The sequence below is a fragment of the Acanthochromis polyacanthus genome, chromosome 4, assembly GCF_021347895.1.
Source record: "Acanthochromis polyacanthus isolate Apoly-LR-REF ecotype Palm Island chromosome 4, KAUST_Apoly_ChrSc, whole genome shotgun sequence".
Classification (NCBI taxonomy): Eukaryota; Metazoa; Chordata; class Actinopteri; family Pomacentridae; genus Acanthochromis; species Acanthochromis polyacanthus.
In genome coordinates, this window is record NC_067116.1 from 38953930 (window position 1) to 38970178 (window position 16249).

A 16249-nucleotide genomic window follows, 5' to 3' on the forward strand; every position below is an offset into this window, starting at 1 on the left:
CAGCAGCACACTACATTCATGCACTGCCAACCCTCCTGGAGCACGGCATAGAATTATTCAGCTTTTGCACCGGCCAGGCCAGCACACATGGAAGTTTGGCTGTAGATAATAAACAGGTGGATAGCACGCACCCAGAGATATAGGTGACTGTGTTATTTTTGAGCCTGTGTGTGTGTGCGTAAGGCTGTATGGGGTTCGGCATGTCGAGGAATGGTTTTCGTGGCACGCCAGCCTCATTTTCACAGCACACAGCTCGGTCACAACGCAGCCATGCTCTGCTCCTCGCTCCTCGTACATTTCGGCTTGGCTGAGCACAATTACACACAAATAAATGCACACACATGTATAGAAAAATATAGGCGTCCACGTGCACTCACGCAGAACACCAACAGTGCAGGTATGCATGCAGTAAAAGGGCACGGCGCAACAGCGAGGGAGCAGGAAAGACAGAAATGGAGACCAAGGGAGACGAAGGCAATCGAGAGGGAGGGTATCTACTTAGAGTGTTGACATTGCAGGAGCCCACATGTGTGTGCCGGAGCATAATCTTCTCTCCGCTCTCATTGGGTTTTTAATGCGGGTGCTATTTCCATAAACCTGCCTCCTGAATCACTGCCAGCCGCTTACACTCCCCCTAGGTCGAGCTGTGCTGATACTAGGAGTAAATGCATGCAGCAAACACATTTCCACCAATGCTCTCTCTAAGACAATCACTGTTGTACACAATGCTAGCATGACAAAAAAAAAAAAAAAACGGGGAGGGGAGGGTGGCATGTTTTTCTGCGCTACAGCAAATAGACTTGCTGCAGTGACTGAGATTATTTCTTGGATCTGCTGGATTTGAGGAGTGGCAGTGAGAGGACGGAGAGTTTGAGGAGAGTGTGGGTGTGTGGGGGGGTGAGGGAGAGAGGGAGGGGGATGGGCGGGTTGCTGGGTGGGTGGATAGTGTGAAGGATGCAGGATTTTGTCATGATGCTAAGCTGGGTGGAGTAAATCTCCTGCGGACTTGTGTGGAGAGCTGTGACACGAGCACACACTCACCAACTGCTGCAGAAGGAGCCACAGTGGGCCTCAACTGTCATAAAGGGATCATCGTGAAAACATTTTAGTGTCCAGGCCATTGGGGGATCTTTATATTTTACTTGGTTATGAGAAAAGAAGGCTGATATTTGGGCCTTAAAGTTAACACACACACACACACACACACACACACATAGAGAACAAGCACTTGTGTGGTTATGTAATATGAAATGTAGTGCATCTCCATCAGCTGCAAGCGAGAACGAAACAGCACACGAATAATATATTCCCTTCTTCAGTGTCGTGGGCGGCCTGTGGTCACGGCAAGCTGCCATGTGCACATGTTTTTTCGTCGCACCTTTATACGTCGCTATCTGTATCTACATAGGGCTGGCTGCGATGCAAAGCCGGCTTACCGCACAAACACACATGACTAATAGAGCCAAGCGGCACACACCTGGTAAACTGTCAGAGCTTCTCCCATTCTGTGGCCAAACTTATGTCAGGCACTCGTGTCCCCAAGGTTCCCATCACACTTCACAGCAGGAATCTATATTCCAGTCCAGTACACTTCCATTAGGCCATACTGTTCCTTTCAGCAGCTAATGTGTAACATGGGGGACATGGATAATAACATTCAAGAACACCGGTGCTTCATCCTGATAACACTGGCTTTGAGAGTGTTTGGACGACGTATACCAGTATGTATAACAGAACATGTGATAGTTAAAGCTTTTAAAAGGAGCTTTTAACTTTAACTTTTTATGTTGTGGAATAATTAACTTTTCTTGCACAGGAAGCAAACAATTGTGTATTGCAATCGATAAAAACAACCACAGTAAGCCAAAGTATGCCAAATTTTCAAATAATGACAAAACTAAATTTTATCTCGATAACTGACACAATAAAAACACATGCCTTACTATGATCTTTACATTTCAACAACTTTTCTGCAGCTCCTGCTACTAATCTGTTCACCCTCCACAGTTTGTTTGTGTGCCAAGTCCTTGCTATCCTCCACCAAGCTGCCTGCTCATGTTTGCTGTCCTTAATGGTCAATACTGAACTCTAGAACACTGTTAGCACTGGTAAACTGCAGGTGATGCCAAATCAACCTGGACTGAAATCTTGAAGTCATTTTCTGTTGCCCTTCTCAACGGGAAAAAAATAAAGCAGAAGTCAAAGATTCGGTGCTTTGCCCAGGGGCAGTACAGCAGACACAGAGCTTGTACGCAGGCCCTCCAATTAGAGGCTTACCCAAAAAGATACAAAACAGCCCATCTCATGAAATTCAAGTGTGTGCATGCTGATTGGTGTCCATGCTGTCATGGTGTGTGTGTGTGTGTGTGTGTGTGTGTACATGTGGGGGGCTGCCTGCTATTGTTTGTGGACACTGCATGAGGCTCTGAAAAGCTTGTTGGGTGGTGCAAGTTGAATACACAGTTCTAGTGATTTGCAAGCAAGTAAAGTACAGCAGGATTTTATTTATTTATTTGTGGTAGTTTGGCAATGAATTCATACTCAGACATTTAAATAACAGATATGGATGAGACGTTAAATAACTCATAACCCATCCCTGGAGAATTTCCTAGTTTACATTAATTACTCCGTAGCCCCTGGCAAACCGCATATCAAGCAGGATTTTGCAAACAAACAACTGGCAGATCTACTTACCATCAAGCGGCGAAGCAACAGGGGTCATATCGCAAAAGATTTAAGAGGAGGAAGGCTCAAAGAGGGAGGACAGGCGAAGCTATGGGAGGGGTGTGGGCAATCGAATGCACAAATACAAAATGCAGGAAGTAGTTTCTTTTGGTACATCACTGAATATTATCCTTCCTAAAACAAGCATGCGTGGTTGCAAGCTGCATGTATGGGATGTTTAGGGAAACCTGCATGCTGCAAAGTTAGCCTTGCACCTATGTGACGCTGCAGCGTTACAGCACACAAAGCCTGCGTTTCCTTGGACCGCTGGTGTTCGTGTGTGCGAGTGAGTGAGTTGAAGGGAAGGGAACAGTAGAGCAACCTCAGCCTGACACCCATCAGCGTCTGCCTGTTACATTTCTATGACACGCTCTGTCTCAGGAAGAGACAGCAGCAGTGGAGCAGGTGGGAGAGAGGGGGGAGGCAGGAGTGGGGAGAGAGAGGGAGACAGGAGGATGTGGGTGGACAGGGACTGGCGGGGTAAAGGGGAAGCCAGCAGGAGGGCTAAAGCAGGACTGAAAGGTACAAGAAAAGGGTTTTTATTTCTCACAAGTGAAACCATGGCAAGTTTCACGTGTGAGCTTGTGCACGCAGGAAAAAAGGGGAGAAGCTTTCCCAAGTCGTGCGTGAGAATGCAACATGCAAGGCTGTGTTTGCAAAATTCCTGTGCATGTGCACTGTGTTTTTTTTTTTCATTTAAACTAACTGCGGTTTTATATAGCACCCTATTCAGATGACTGTTAAACCTTTCAGAGGTCAGTCGGTTTGGAGATCTGCTCTTCTCTTGGAGCAAGTCAAGACGAGAGAGCATCAGACTTGTTAGCATCTATATCTGTGCCCTCATGCCCCTCATTTATACATTCAGCCACAAACAAGTATTTAATCTCAATGGCAGGTCAACCCCTAATGGATGCCCTGCCAAGCTGGCAAGAGGAAATGTTATTAATGACTATGAGACGTGAGAGGAAAACCTTACTGGGAAAAAAAAAACAAATAAACCAAAGACCAGCTCAACAAGGAGTCAAAATCTTCCGTTTTTGCAACACATTGCTGAACACAGTTATAACCACTCATGAAACACATCCTCTGGCATTATGTGGGAGAAGTTCTGTCCTCTCTCTCTCTTTCTCTCTCTCTCACTGTCTTCTGTCTTATTATTCAAATGCAAAGTAAAAAAAAGAGCAGAATAATGCCCTCTAGCCTCACGCTTGGCTAATTTGCAGGATAAAACGAAACAACTTGTTTTTCAAGGAAGGCACTAGGAAGAAAAAAAAATGTTCAAAGTTGGTAGATGTATTTGCATGCTTAATCTGAAACATGTGCCTTTTGGCTGGGTTTCTGAGGCTCTTTGTCTTCCATCAGAGGGGCTGCTGGGGGTGTCTGTGTGGAGGGGGGAGGTAGAGCGGGAGGTAGAGGCGGGAGGTAGAGCGGATGAATGGATCTTTACTGATGTCCCTCCCCGGTGCAGGCTTGATCTGAACATGTTAAGCTACGCTGCCTCTGTGGGGAGTCACTTCTACACATCCCTCCTTCCCTCCGTCATTGTCTTACCACTAACAGGATCTCGCACAGATTCCGCTTTCATGCAAATGCACAAATGCCAGACAAATTATACAGATACATGCAGTCCAGACGAACGCTACCTCGATAAACACAAATTAAATTAAAATCTACACTCTGTTTGACATGTTTCTTTTCTCTGCCCAGCTTTCCAGAAATGCAGCGCTCTGTACTTCTACGCTGTTCTATGGTGTTGCTTCAAAAGTATGAGGCAGAGTGGGCCTGATCAATGCTGGCCACATTCCTCGAGAACAGACACATGGAAAAGTTGAAACCGGGCCTTCAAAAGGCTGAGCTATTGATTGAATTGCCTTCCAAAGTGTTTTTCATCTCGGGGACTATACAGGGAGAATGCCGGCTGGTGTGCAGCCGGGTGCAGATGGCATGGCTGACCACCATAGAGAGAACAGAGAGGGAGAGCAAGGAGACGAGGGGAGAGAGACAGACACTTACCCCTGGCAGTGTTTTCTGTTCGTGGAGGGCGTTCTGGGCCTTGATGGCCGACTCTCGGGCGCAGTAGGTGAGAAACGCACAACCTGCAACAGCGGCACAGCACATATAAACCCGATTAGAATCACATTAGCATTAGAACTAGCATAATAGCATAAATAATGCACAAAAATTATTGAGAATTAAATTAAATGCAAGAATACAAAGACATTAATGAAAATGAATTGAAACAATTGGACAATTACTGAACACTTAAGGGTCTGTACAGAAATGCCTCATGAGCTGCTCCCTGCAAACATTTCTTTAAATAAACTGAGCGAGCTACTAAAAGCAGGCGACCGTCCAAGACACAGGGCTACATGTGGACAATTTTCTGTGTGGCAAACGAAGACACAACACAAACTGAAGGGATGAGCAGAGGATTATTTGCATGAATCGCCAGGCTCGTCCAGCCTCCCCCATCCCTAGTGCCATGTCCTGTCCAAAAACTCCCAGCAGCCTGGACAGTGTCCTCATCCTGAATGCTTGTGACAGCGGCAGAGACAAAAAGAAACAGGGAAGCACTGAGCGGCGTAGAAAAGGAGAGAAGAAGGGATGAGATCAGTCTTGGGATGGAGGAAGGAGGGAGATACTGACAGAGAAGAAGGGTGATGTGAAAATTCTTTTGGGTGAATGCCTAAACATTAGACTCATAGTTGCACACATCCGCCAAAGACCAATGGGAGTCATGAACATATATACGACATCTGTCAAATTCACTGCACAAGAAGAGAAGAGAAGAGGAGAGAAGAGGTAGAGATGGAGAGAAACCAGATGGAGTATTGAAGCAATCATTTCCCCCCTGACTATTTGAATAAATAGATTTGCTTGTGTTCTATTAATGAGGTTCATATGGGTTAGCATGCATCATATTTCTGCCACTCTGAAGATGGTTTATTAGCAGCCACTGCATTTTTTGGATCTCATTTCAACAGCCAAATGTATTCAGTGGGTGGTGATGTATTAAGTGTCTTTACACGGACAATATTCCAATCTGTTTTTCTTGTTTTATACCAGCTCACTTTTAGCCATCCATCTTGTTCTTTGGTGCCTCAGGGCACACATAAAACAGTGTATTTGTTTCATTTTTGGCCATTTCATTGACCTTTGCACTATGACTGTGTCACTCTAACCTCTGCAGGACTGTATTGAAAAGAAGGGTTAAAATGCCCTTCATTGACTGTTTGGGAGAACCTGTTTTGCTTTGCTGTTCAGAGCATTAACTGTCCCCCACATTCGCTTGTACCTGCAGATACATTACAACATTTTACCTCTGTTGTTTAAATCCCACTGAGTTCTATGTAATGAAGTTCCGCCTTTAGTTTAAGGCAGCTTGTGTTTACATTTCCTTTGCATTTCAGTGTGTGAAAGACAGATTGTGATGGAGTCTGTCCAGGGTCGTGACCTTTGAGGTCGCTGACTGTAGCACTGGTGTCACGGAGCAGCCCTCCCCACAGCCTCCCATGTCCCAGCACCCCTAACCTAATGATTTCCAATGGCCACCAGCAAGTAAATCACTCACACTGCTGTCTGATTCACAGTCCCTCCTCTGCACTAACTTGTACAGAAATAGCAAGGCAGAAGAATATCGCCGTTCTTGGCTTGTTTGTTTGTTTGTTCTTAAATGGGTGAGGGTAATAGGAGGGAATGGCTCCATTTTTGTGGTTGTTTTTCTCTCTTTTTCGCTCTCTGTGGGCTTATTGTTGGTTTACTTGACAAATGCTGGCCCTATCTCTGAATAAGAAACAAGTATTTTGCATTACAATCACAAATGCGATTTATTTGTTAATGTGTAATGCATAGGGCATTGAGAATAAATTAATAACAACCACAACACTGGCAAACAAAAGAGAAACATGAACTCCATTTAAATGTGATTCTGTGCTCTTTAATGTATGGCTTAATAAGAATTTGCAGGCCACAGGCGAAAAAGCTTTAACAACTCCATAATTGGAATCCAAACACGTACAAATTGCCAGTGCTGCATTGCATACCAAGTGCAAAAGTGTGAGTGGGGGGAGCATGATGAAATTGTTTGAAACACAACAAAAAGCCACTGTAATCAGAGCCTGCTGACACAGCAATGGGGGAAGCCTTCCCACTGTGAAGAGATGATCCTCTGCATCGTCTGACAGAAGCCTAAAACAGCTTTATCTCGCACATTGATTTCAGCTCCAAAGAGAAGAAACTCCATTCCTCTTTGCCACCCTTCCCTCTTTTCTCCTCTCCTTTCCCAACTTTCCTCTTATCCCCAACGTCTCCTATTTCTTAATGATATATTTTAAGTGTGTGCACTGTGTACTGGGAAAAAAAATGGGCTAAGTCTCTCCATCTCCGCTGCCTTGAATTGGCATGTAATTAAAGAGTCTGATATGGAGGAGAGAGAGCGAGTGAGTGAGTGAGGCAGCGGGAGAATGGGAGACGGAGTAAGTAAGAAGTGCGTTCCTGCTCATTTGTCGTTTGCAGTCGTGTGTGTGTGTGGGGGTGTATGTGTGTGTGTGTGTGTGTGTGTGTGTGTTAGTGTGAGTCCACTGGGTTTGTGGGTCTGTGAGCCACCTCGTACTCTGCTTTCTGTAAGTGCCAGCAGGCCTATTTGTGCCGGACAGGCTTTGAAGTCACTCCAAAATACACAGATCTTGTCACCTGGAGTGTAAAGAATATAAAGTTTATGGAACTACACAGTGTTGCAAAAGGTATTTTGACTGTCACCTTTTTCTTTGTAAGTCAGAATCAAAAGACATGGCTCACAAACCTTTCATGTTTTTACAAGAAGTTCACACCTTCATATGACCAAAATGAGCATAGCCTCCCTTGCCAACAACTGATTTATTCGACATCAATGCAAAGAGCTTTTAGAAAGGCCATTTAGTTAGCAACAAAGAGGAATCTTACTTTAGCAACATACTGTTTTTCACCAAACTGCCACTCTTCAAACAGTATTTCAGTTTGAAGCCCCAGGTAATCGGATGCACAGTACCTTTCCTTGGGAATTGTTGTCACCTGATTGGCTAAAGGCCAATTCATATTAAATGTAATGTAAATTTCATCATCCACCCAAATCTGTGAGGGTCACCGAGGTGTTCCCCCAAAGGACATTCCAAACTACAAGCATGTCGACTGCACACGTGCAAGGAAAACAAATGCTGATTAAACATATGTTTGTTCTGAGGAGAGAACAGATGAGGAGATTCGTGTCCATCCACACCTTCAACATTTAGAGAGCTGTAAGTAAAACAGTGACTGCAGGACTTGGACGGTGCTTTGATTTCTAGAGGTTTTCATGAACCAAGCTCAGACACAGGGAGAAGCTCGAAATTCTCCAGATATCTTGTGCTATGTTGGCCCACTGCACTCACTTCACCTCAGGAAGAGGCTATTCACTGATCCAATGCTACAGCCTAATCCGTATCCTGTAAAATTGCCTCTTGTCCTTTTCTGTGTTTGATATTAGGGGCAATGCAACCGTCTGTACCGACAGTCGTGCCCCAACTGTAGTGTGACCGGAGCCATGTGCGGCGTTCAGTTACTAGTCTGCGCTCAGGGATGTGGAAAAAATAAATTGACCATAATTCAAATTCATGTAATCCTCGCATTAATGTTAGAGTTACAACTAAATTATGTTTTGCTGGATAATTATATTCAACAGTAGAACAAAATACAAATTACAAATTATGCATTTTGTCCCTCTTAGCCGGAAATGACAAATGCACTGAATGGTGCCCAACCATAAAAAGTGAAAATGAAGTTTTATTAACTGCTTTAAGCTGCTTGTAGAGTCTTTGCTTGGAGTTTTTTTGTAACAGTTCTGGCTATCATACAGTAGACAATCAATATGGATCGATTTGAGCATCTTCGTAGTGACAAATTTTCTGTTCGCATTTATACGAGTGGCACACCAGCATTAACATTGCCCCAGATTTGGCATTCATTGCTGCCAAAGATGACACTCTACAAAGAAAAAATTATCATCATTTAGTCATCAAGTCATCTGCTTTTCAGTCAGTCTTGTGTCCAGTTCTGTTTCCCTGTCGATAAGTGTTCCTCCTTAACATAAAAGCTTGTCCTAACCCTAGAGACACTGACAAACAAAAATGGGATCAGAAAAAGTCGAAGACCACATGAAGTCTACAAAACCCCTTGTCCTGTCAAGATTGAATGCTGCAGGGATTTTTCATGTTTAAATCCTTGCACTGTTTGCTTTATTAGGGCACAATCTCTCTATCATTTCAATAAAATGACAAATATCATAATTTTATACTAACAATAACATTTTATTTTAGCATGCCATACTGTAGTTAAATAAACAGTTATTGCACATTGACAGGCAGGGCTTTCAGCATTGAGAAAACCAAAAATTTAACTAATAAAATGATTCTGTCACCTCAGGCAGCATATTTGAGGTTATGTATATTAATTATTTGTGGTATTATTGCCTCTGTCAAAAAGGGGGAGCCTCAGCCGACATTATGTTTTCATTACCAAAGAATTACAGAAGAACTACTGAGCAGAGTTTGATAAAAGAAAAAAAAACGATGGAAAGTTGGAGCATGGGCAAAAGAAGAAATCCGTTTTGGTGTGAATCTGGTTTGAAATCCGTATGTCATATAATAGTGGACTACTAACCTCTCACAGCGCCATTTAGTTGTGTTGTGTTTTCATGGAGATTAACTTTTTTACCCTCAAATATACAACAGCCTCAGCTCTCCATGGCTTGTTAAAATTACAGTTTCTCAATAACCTCTGACAGTCTATTCATCCAGATAATTTGGTGTTTTGTTGTTTCTCATCAAGGTTTTGTAGGTTTGTAGATAAATTTGTGATGCTCACAGCTTTTAAAAGAAGCCTCTAAAATTGGACACCGCTTTTCAGAACGCTCGCTACAGTGGAGCTGAATAGCTAATCCATATAATTATCAGTCTGCTTCATGAGAACATTTTCTTCTGCAGAAACAGTCCATATGTCCACAGTGAGGCCTGTTGAAATTTGCATCAGCACTGCATTTGGAAGTAATCTCACTAGATCCTCCACCTACGCACCAAAAAATATATCTCACAGAGTTGGCAACCCTGTCTGCAATTGCCCAGAGTTTTACTGTAAATTTAGCTGGCTGGTAAAGCCGCTAAACCTTTTCCTGCAATGATGTCACAAACTAGTGCCTCACTGAATGGGTGAAGGAATGCTCGAGCATCAATTGCTGTCCTAACTTAGCTCTGAAAAGTGAGTGAATATGTGCCTGTGATGCCAATACTCCTACGTCTGACCCAATCCACCCAGTAACTCTGGTATCATTATTATTAAAACTAAAAAATTAACGATGAAGCAGGTCAAAAGTAAATGCATTGCCAATGCAAAAAATAATATCTTGACTTAGTGGCTTCCATTTCTGAGCTCAAGGCACTAAGAAAACCGAGTGCTGTTTTTAAAGACAGTTTTGATCTTTTGAACTCTGAAGGTTTATAAAATCACTGCACAGCCTTTTGACCACAGAGGGATGACAAATTAAAGCAACGGTTCCTTCTTTTGTTTGGGGAATTTGCTGATATGCTTACATGTTTTGACGGGAATGCAACAGACTTTTACTTGCACTTTGGTTTTGTCAGAATGCTTTGTGTCCATTTAACATTTTTCTTCGATAATATTCACGACAAACTAGCTACCTCAGCAGGTAATAATAGCGCTAACAAGGCAATAATCTATATAATCCCCAGCAGGAACATGAAGAGATGCATTTGTTTTGCCACTGATTGTTAAATAACTGCTGCAGACTGTAATGGAAGCTGCAAGAGCTCAAGATGAACGTCCTGTTTGAACATTAGCATTGTGCATAGACGTTGTGCTGCAAAATTGTCAAAAATGAATGCAGTTCCTGGGAGACTGGGCTGGTTTAAACCACAACCTTTTCTCTTTTCACCCCACATTTCATACCCTCCTTGCTCTCCTTTTCTCCATCTCCCTGCCCCAGAGGAGCCAAGCTGCCCCAGTGTAATGAAAAAGTGTGAACTTGCTCTCACTGTGGCATTTCCTTGGCCAGAAAGTGTGAAGGTAGCAGAAACGGAGCCAGTCCTGGCACCGGTCTCGCCTGCTTCCTCACACATCATTTGCACTCTTTGGAAAATGCTATCACTGTGGGTAGATTACTTGCTTACTTCATTTACTGCCATGTGGGGCTCCGGGGGAACTGATAGCCTTTCAGAGGGGTCGGAAGCTGAAACACACATCATCAGCGGCGATACAACGTGATTATGACCTGAATCATTGCCAGTCAGGGAGGCAGGAGGCTCAGTGGCACAGATTGACTATGAGGGGGGTAATCAGTCTGGTCTCAGAGAATCTTTTAACTCGTATAATCACTGCCTCCTATTGGAAGAAAAAAAAATCCTCGATCTTCTCACACAGTAAAACAAATCACGCTAATGCTCTGGGTGAAGGAGGGCAGAGAGAGAGAAGTTTAATAAAGAACAGCTGGAGTTGGCATGGACTTCCCAAAATGCTCTCAGTCATTGTTCTGACAACAATATTTTCGCTGCCCGGGCCTAATGGGCTTGTAATGATGGTGTAATATAAGCCTAGCGTAACCTGTAAACCTTAATTAAGTCAGACAGTCACCTTTAAAGGGAGCTAGCAAGTGTGCTCGCTTAACATCTCCCGATGCTGAATCTGGCTACATTCTTCCCTCCATCAATCACTCCATCCCTTCACCTCTGCCGCATCCAGCTCCAAATCCTCCTCCATTTCTCCTTTCACTACCCCCCTCCCATCATGCCGTCACCTTGAGCAATAAACCGGGGGAGGATGAACACGGTCGGAGCACTGAGGAGCATCGGTGTCTATCACGAGGGCAAGAAACAGTCCCCCACACCCTCCCTGGTATCCTTGCTGACCCCTGAGTAGGAGACCTCAGCCATTGATTTGTTGCTACTCACTCACATAGACTACACTAGCCTCCGAGAAGCAGTCAAACAGATCCATAGGCAGCGCATCCCAAAGGACTGCCAGGGTGTGTGAGTGTGTACGTACAGAATGTATATACCGCACGTGCTATGGCGTGGCGTGCAATGCCTAATGAGTGTGACAAATGCAATAAATTCCTTGTGAAAGGCTTTGGACATGCTTCAGGATCAATACAAAGAGCAAATAAGCCATCATAGCAACGCAGGGAGATAGACTTTTACACCTTCACACTCACAATCTATTCTCGGAGGTTAAACAGTTCTCTCAGAGCACAAGTGGTGCTTCACATATAATCCAGCTTTAGAGAGTATTTCTCTGAAATGTTGACATATGACTACATGCTGTAGGCGTGCCAGCATTTAGAAGGCTTAAAACAGTAAATACAGTGTCTGATAAAGTTCCCCCGATAATGCAGTTTGGCAGCAGATTCAGCGTTGGAACCAGTGGCTCAAGTTGAATTTTAAGATACAGCACCATTCTGCGGCCTTTAAAGTAAGCCTCGACTTTTGTGGACCATCTGGGCACTCCGTCCCTCTAATAAAGCCACGGCCACAATCTATAAATACATCTAGTGCCCTGCATCCCTGATGAGAGGGCTAATTGACACTGTTAATGGATTGAGTTTCACGGAGCTGTAAATAATGTGTAGGTTCACACTTACTGCCTCCTGCCGTGTTACTTCTGGGAGGGCAACAAGAGTTTACCTGCCAAGTCTCGGCCCGTCGTCCCTCCTTTTCCTTCCCCCGAGCCAAGCCTTCTCTGGCCAACAGATTTACGGAAATCAATGAAAGTTTCTCTGAGTCCCCCCCTCAACAGCCCCCGACCTCAACTCAAAGTCAAAAAAATCTGTATCTCTACAACTTCAAGCACTCCAAACAAACAGGATTCACTTGGCTCACGTCATTCGCCTCTTTCTGCACACGGTCTATCATAAGTTTCCACTGATGCGAAGTCTTCACTTAATGTTTCTGATTGGCATATTCGACGCAATATCCCTCGCACCGTCTGTCCTCTTTCGGAAAAGGTGAAAGGCGTCTAAACCTTTGAGACAGATGGATTGATCATAGCAAAGCCACAGTCAGAGATGACTGGCAGCTGCGAGCAGACTGCAGACTTGGAGATGGATCAGGTTCTCAGTCACTTTGATTTTACAAATTGAAAGTTACCTTTAAAGACATCGTTTCAAAGGCCCCCAGAGGTTACTCGGATGGACTGATTGAAAGAAGGGTGAGGAAGAAAGAGATGTAAGGAGAACGAGGAAAAAAAAACTACCTGGTACAACCACATACACATACACATTCACTCACTCTTCATTAGTATCTTGCTCTACACAGGCAACCTTAAGAGGGAATGCTAATTATACACGCCTCTATAAACAAACTTGCAATGAGTCCTGTGCTTCTTGTAGTTGTTCTTTGGATTTAACACACGCTCCAACTGCTGTAGTCCATATTTTTAAGCTGTACCCGGCATTCTAAAAAAAAAAAATCTGATTTTGTGTTCTTGTCCTCGCTTTCTTTATTTATCTTATGTCACCACTGAAGCTGGAGAGGACTAATAATTAACACTAATGGTGTGACTAACAAGCAGGCACTGGGGTGTTAATTGACGTATATTTCCGAGTAACCACATTCAGCCCTGAGGATTCCAGAAATACAGATCTGCTAAAAACCAGACAAGAAGACAGACAGACAGACAGACATATAGACAGATAAACAGATAGACAGATAGAGCAGCAAAGAAAAAGTGCTCTGAATCGAACCCAAAGAGCTGACAAAACAGATATGAGAACCCATCAGCCATTAATTAATCCAAGCAGTCTTTTTTAATTAAGCCAGATCTACCGTTGAACAGTGAACCACAGATCGGCTGCCATGTTGGAACTCCCATAAAGTCCATACACTGCGCTCATTCAACCAAATTAGCATTTGATCATCAAAAAAGAAAACACAAATTCCGTCTTTCATCTCTCGCTTCTGCACTATCTGGCGTACAATTTGCTTGTATCACACTAAATATGAAAAGAGAAAGGGGAACAAAAAAAGAAAGAAAAATGTGGATGCGATACATCTCCGGTACAAAGCATCTGACCAGTTTGTGTCACTGGCAATAAAGCACAGAGACTGTTGGCTACGGCGTCGCTCCTTTCGCCGTGAAAGATGGATGGAAGGAGCGAGGAGGGGAAGGGAAGGCTGAGCGATGGGAGGACGGGGGTGCGAGGTGGAGAGGAGGGGTGAGGCGGTGGAAATGAATCTGGGGGGTGGAGGGCGGCGGGGTGGGGGGGACCATGGCCATGCAGTCGCCCCCACAGATGCTGCCTCCGTCTCTCTCCCCCCGTTCTCTCCCTCCTTTTTGAGCACAGTACGGGAGCAGTCTTTTGGGGGAGGCTGGCAGGCAATCAGTGATGTCATGCCAGCAGTGCAGCGATGGCAGCTTAACCTATTTTCGGAAATACCACTGAATTTCTATTTATAACTGTGCTGAGCGGCATGTATCTTCACACATCCCTCACGGACCTGAGCATTCATAGACGTTTCTCCAATCTAAAATGTGTCTTCCTTGCATTTTGGGGATCTCTTTATATCTGTAGAACGCACAGTTGTATTGCTGCTTACCACTGTATTTATTAGCTGTGTTGTCAAGATACTGAGCTTTTCAGCATAATCTATTTCGTTATTAATTAATAGGTGCTTTATTGTTGCTGCTTTGATCCGATGAGTAATAAAATAGTGAATCACCTCTAAGACCGGCAGTAGAAAGCGTTTTTATTAGCACCAGCAGCAGTAGTATTTAAATTACAAGTTACAAGAGGGATTTTCTCATGTCAACAGCTTTCAGGTGATTATTTTATCTGCCAGACTTGCCCTCTACCTCCTCCACCCTCCATCCATCCCGCCCTCTGGTGCCCAAATGGCACTGAGGCTGTCAGAGGGATCCTCCGTGTCCCAAGCTGAACCATCACTCTACCCTCCCAGCGCCTGAGGATAAAAGCTACCATTTGTTTCTGCATCTCCGACAAACACTTCATCTTTCCCCCCTCCACTTATCCATCTGTCCATACATCCATTGTTCTGTGCCATGTGTCTGTCTGTAATTTGCCTCGTGGACCCGGCTGCATACATGTGCCATCGTCCCCGTCCAATCCCTCTCTGTCACATTGGGCTGCATGACAGAGAGGGATTGGGTGACGGTGCTAAGTCATATCCGCAAAAGCTTTGCGTTCGCGTGCACTCGCAGGCAGATACATGTACAACATTTACGCATTGTTCATTCACACCAACATCAAAGGCTCAACCGTTTGGCAATCAGAGAGATGTGACAGCTTGACTAATCTGTGATTGTTTTTTGGCCAAAACACGGGGGTTAGCGAGCCCTCCAAGGGCACAGTACTATAAGGCAAGACAAATAACTTATTATTTTCCAGGCTTGTACAAGGCTTTATCGCATGAGTTCTCCTGAACCATTCCAAAATGGAGAGGGATTATCACAAAACATTGCATTAAAATCTCCTCTCTCCCCTCTCCCTTGTTATTTCATTTTCCTTCTAAAATGAATCTGTGCCCAGCCAGGCTCAAACACAACATTAAAGAGCTCATGCTATTCTAACAGAAACCGCCGACCCCCTCCTGCCTCGCTCCCTCCTTTTTTTTTTCCTCTGTGCCTTTATAACCCCCCTCATAAGAGTACACTCTGCTCTGTAGGCAATGGCACTCTCTGCTAAGCTACCCATACAAAATAGATAGGCTTCTATCCCTCTATTTAGACTAAGGAAATAGCTGACCTTTGTGCAGGAACAAGGAGGCGGTACACTCCTGCCAACTCTACCTTCAAAGAAGAAATGTGACCTGCAACACGCTAAAAATATTGCAACTCAAAAAATCTACCTTTAAAAATGTGAAAATAGTGTCAACACACTAAGCAGCGACTAAAGTTTCGCACATTTCTTTTTAGAATTAATACATCAAAAGAGTCACCATCCAAAAAAAAATTTGAGATGCAAAAAACATAAAGTGTTTTTTACACATGTACGCCGCTGCTAGCATGCCTTCCAACACAAAGCCCACAATGTAACACAAAGCTCAAAGTTAATGAAATGTACAGACACTATGGGTTTCATAAATGAATCTCTCTGATAAAGTTGCTCCCTGCTTTTCCCTCAGACCTCAAAGTGCATCTTTTCCATATCTGCCCCAGCTCCAGGCGCCCATTAAGAGCAAACGTATTCCACAAAGGTCATGGAATAACAGCACTTCCAATACACTGGAAGTATAATATACTGCAAACCATAATGAATGTTGCATTGGTGCAGGAAATCAATCCATCTGAAAGGCTCTGTTGGGCAGGGATTAAGGGAGAAAGAAGTGGAGACAGACTAAAAGGCAGGTGAGTCTGGTGCGCGGACACTAACCTCCAGCGGAGTGCGGCCTTGTCGGCATCTAAGATTGCCAATCTCCTTGGGACACCAACAGAAAAAGAGCAGAGGAGAGGGGGAGGTAGCACTCCTCATCCTGAAGTCAAGGCCCAT

General features: G+C 44.1%; 1 protein-coding gene across 10 annotated transcripts in view; it reads right to left on the minus strand.

Moving 5' to 3' along the window:
* celf5a (cugbp, Elav-like family member 5a) overlaps nucleotides 1–16249 on the minus strand; it is a 188600-nt gene that overhangs the window by 167384 nt on the left and 4967 nt on the right. For all 10 annotated transcript variants that reach the window (XM_022191567.2, XM_022191584.2, XM_022191529.2 and 7 more), the window contains exon 2: nucleotides 4738–4820. In XM_022191567.2, the coding sequence (XP_022047259.1) occupies nucleotides 4738–4820 (83 nt within the window). The remainder of the gene's footprint in view (nucleotides 1–4737; nucleotides 4821–16249) is intronic.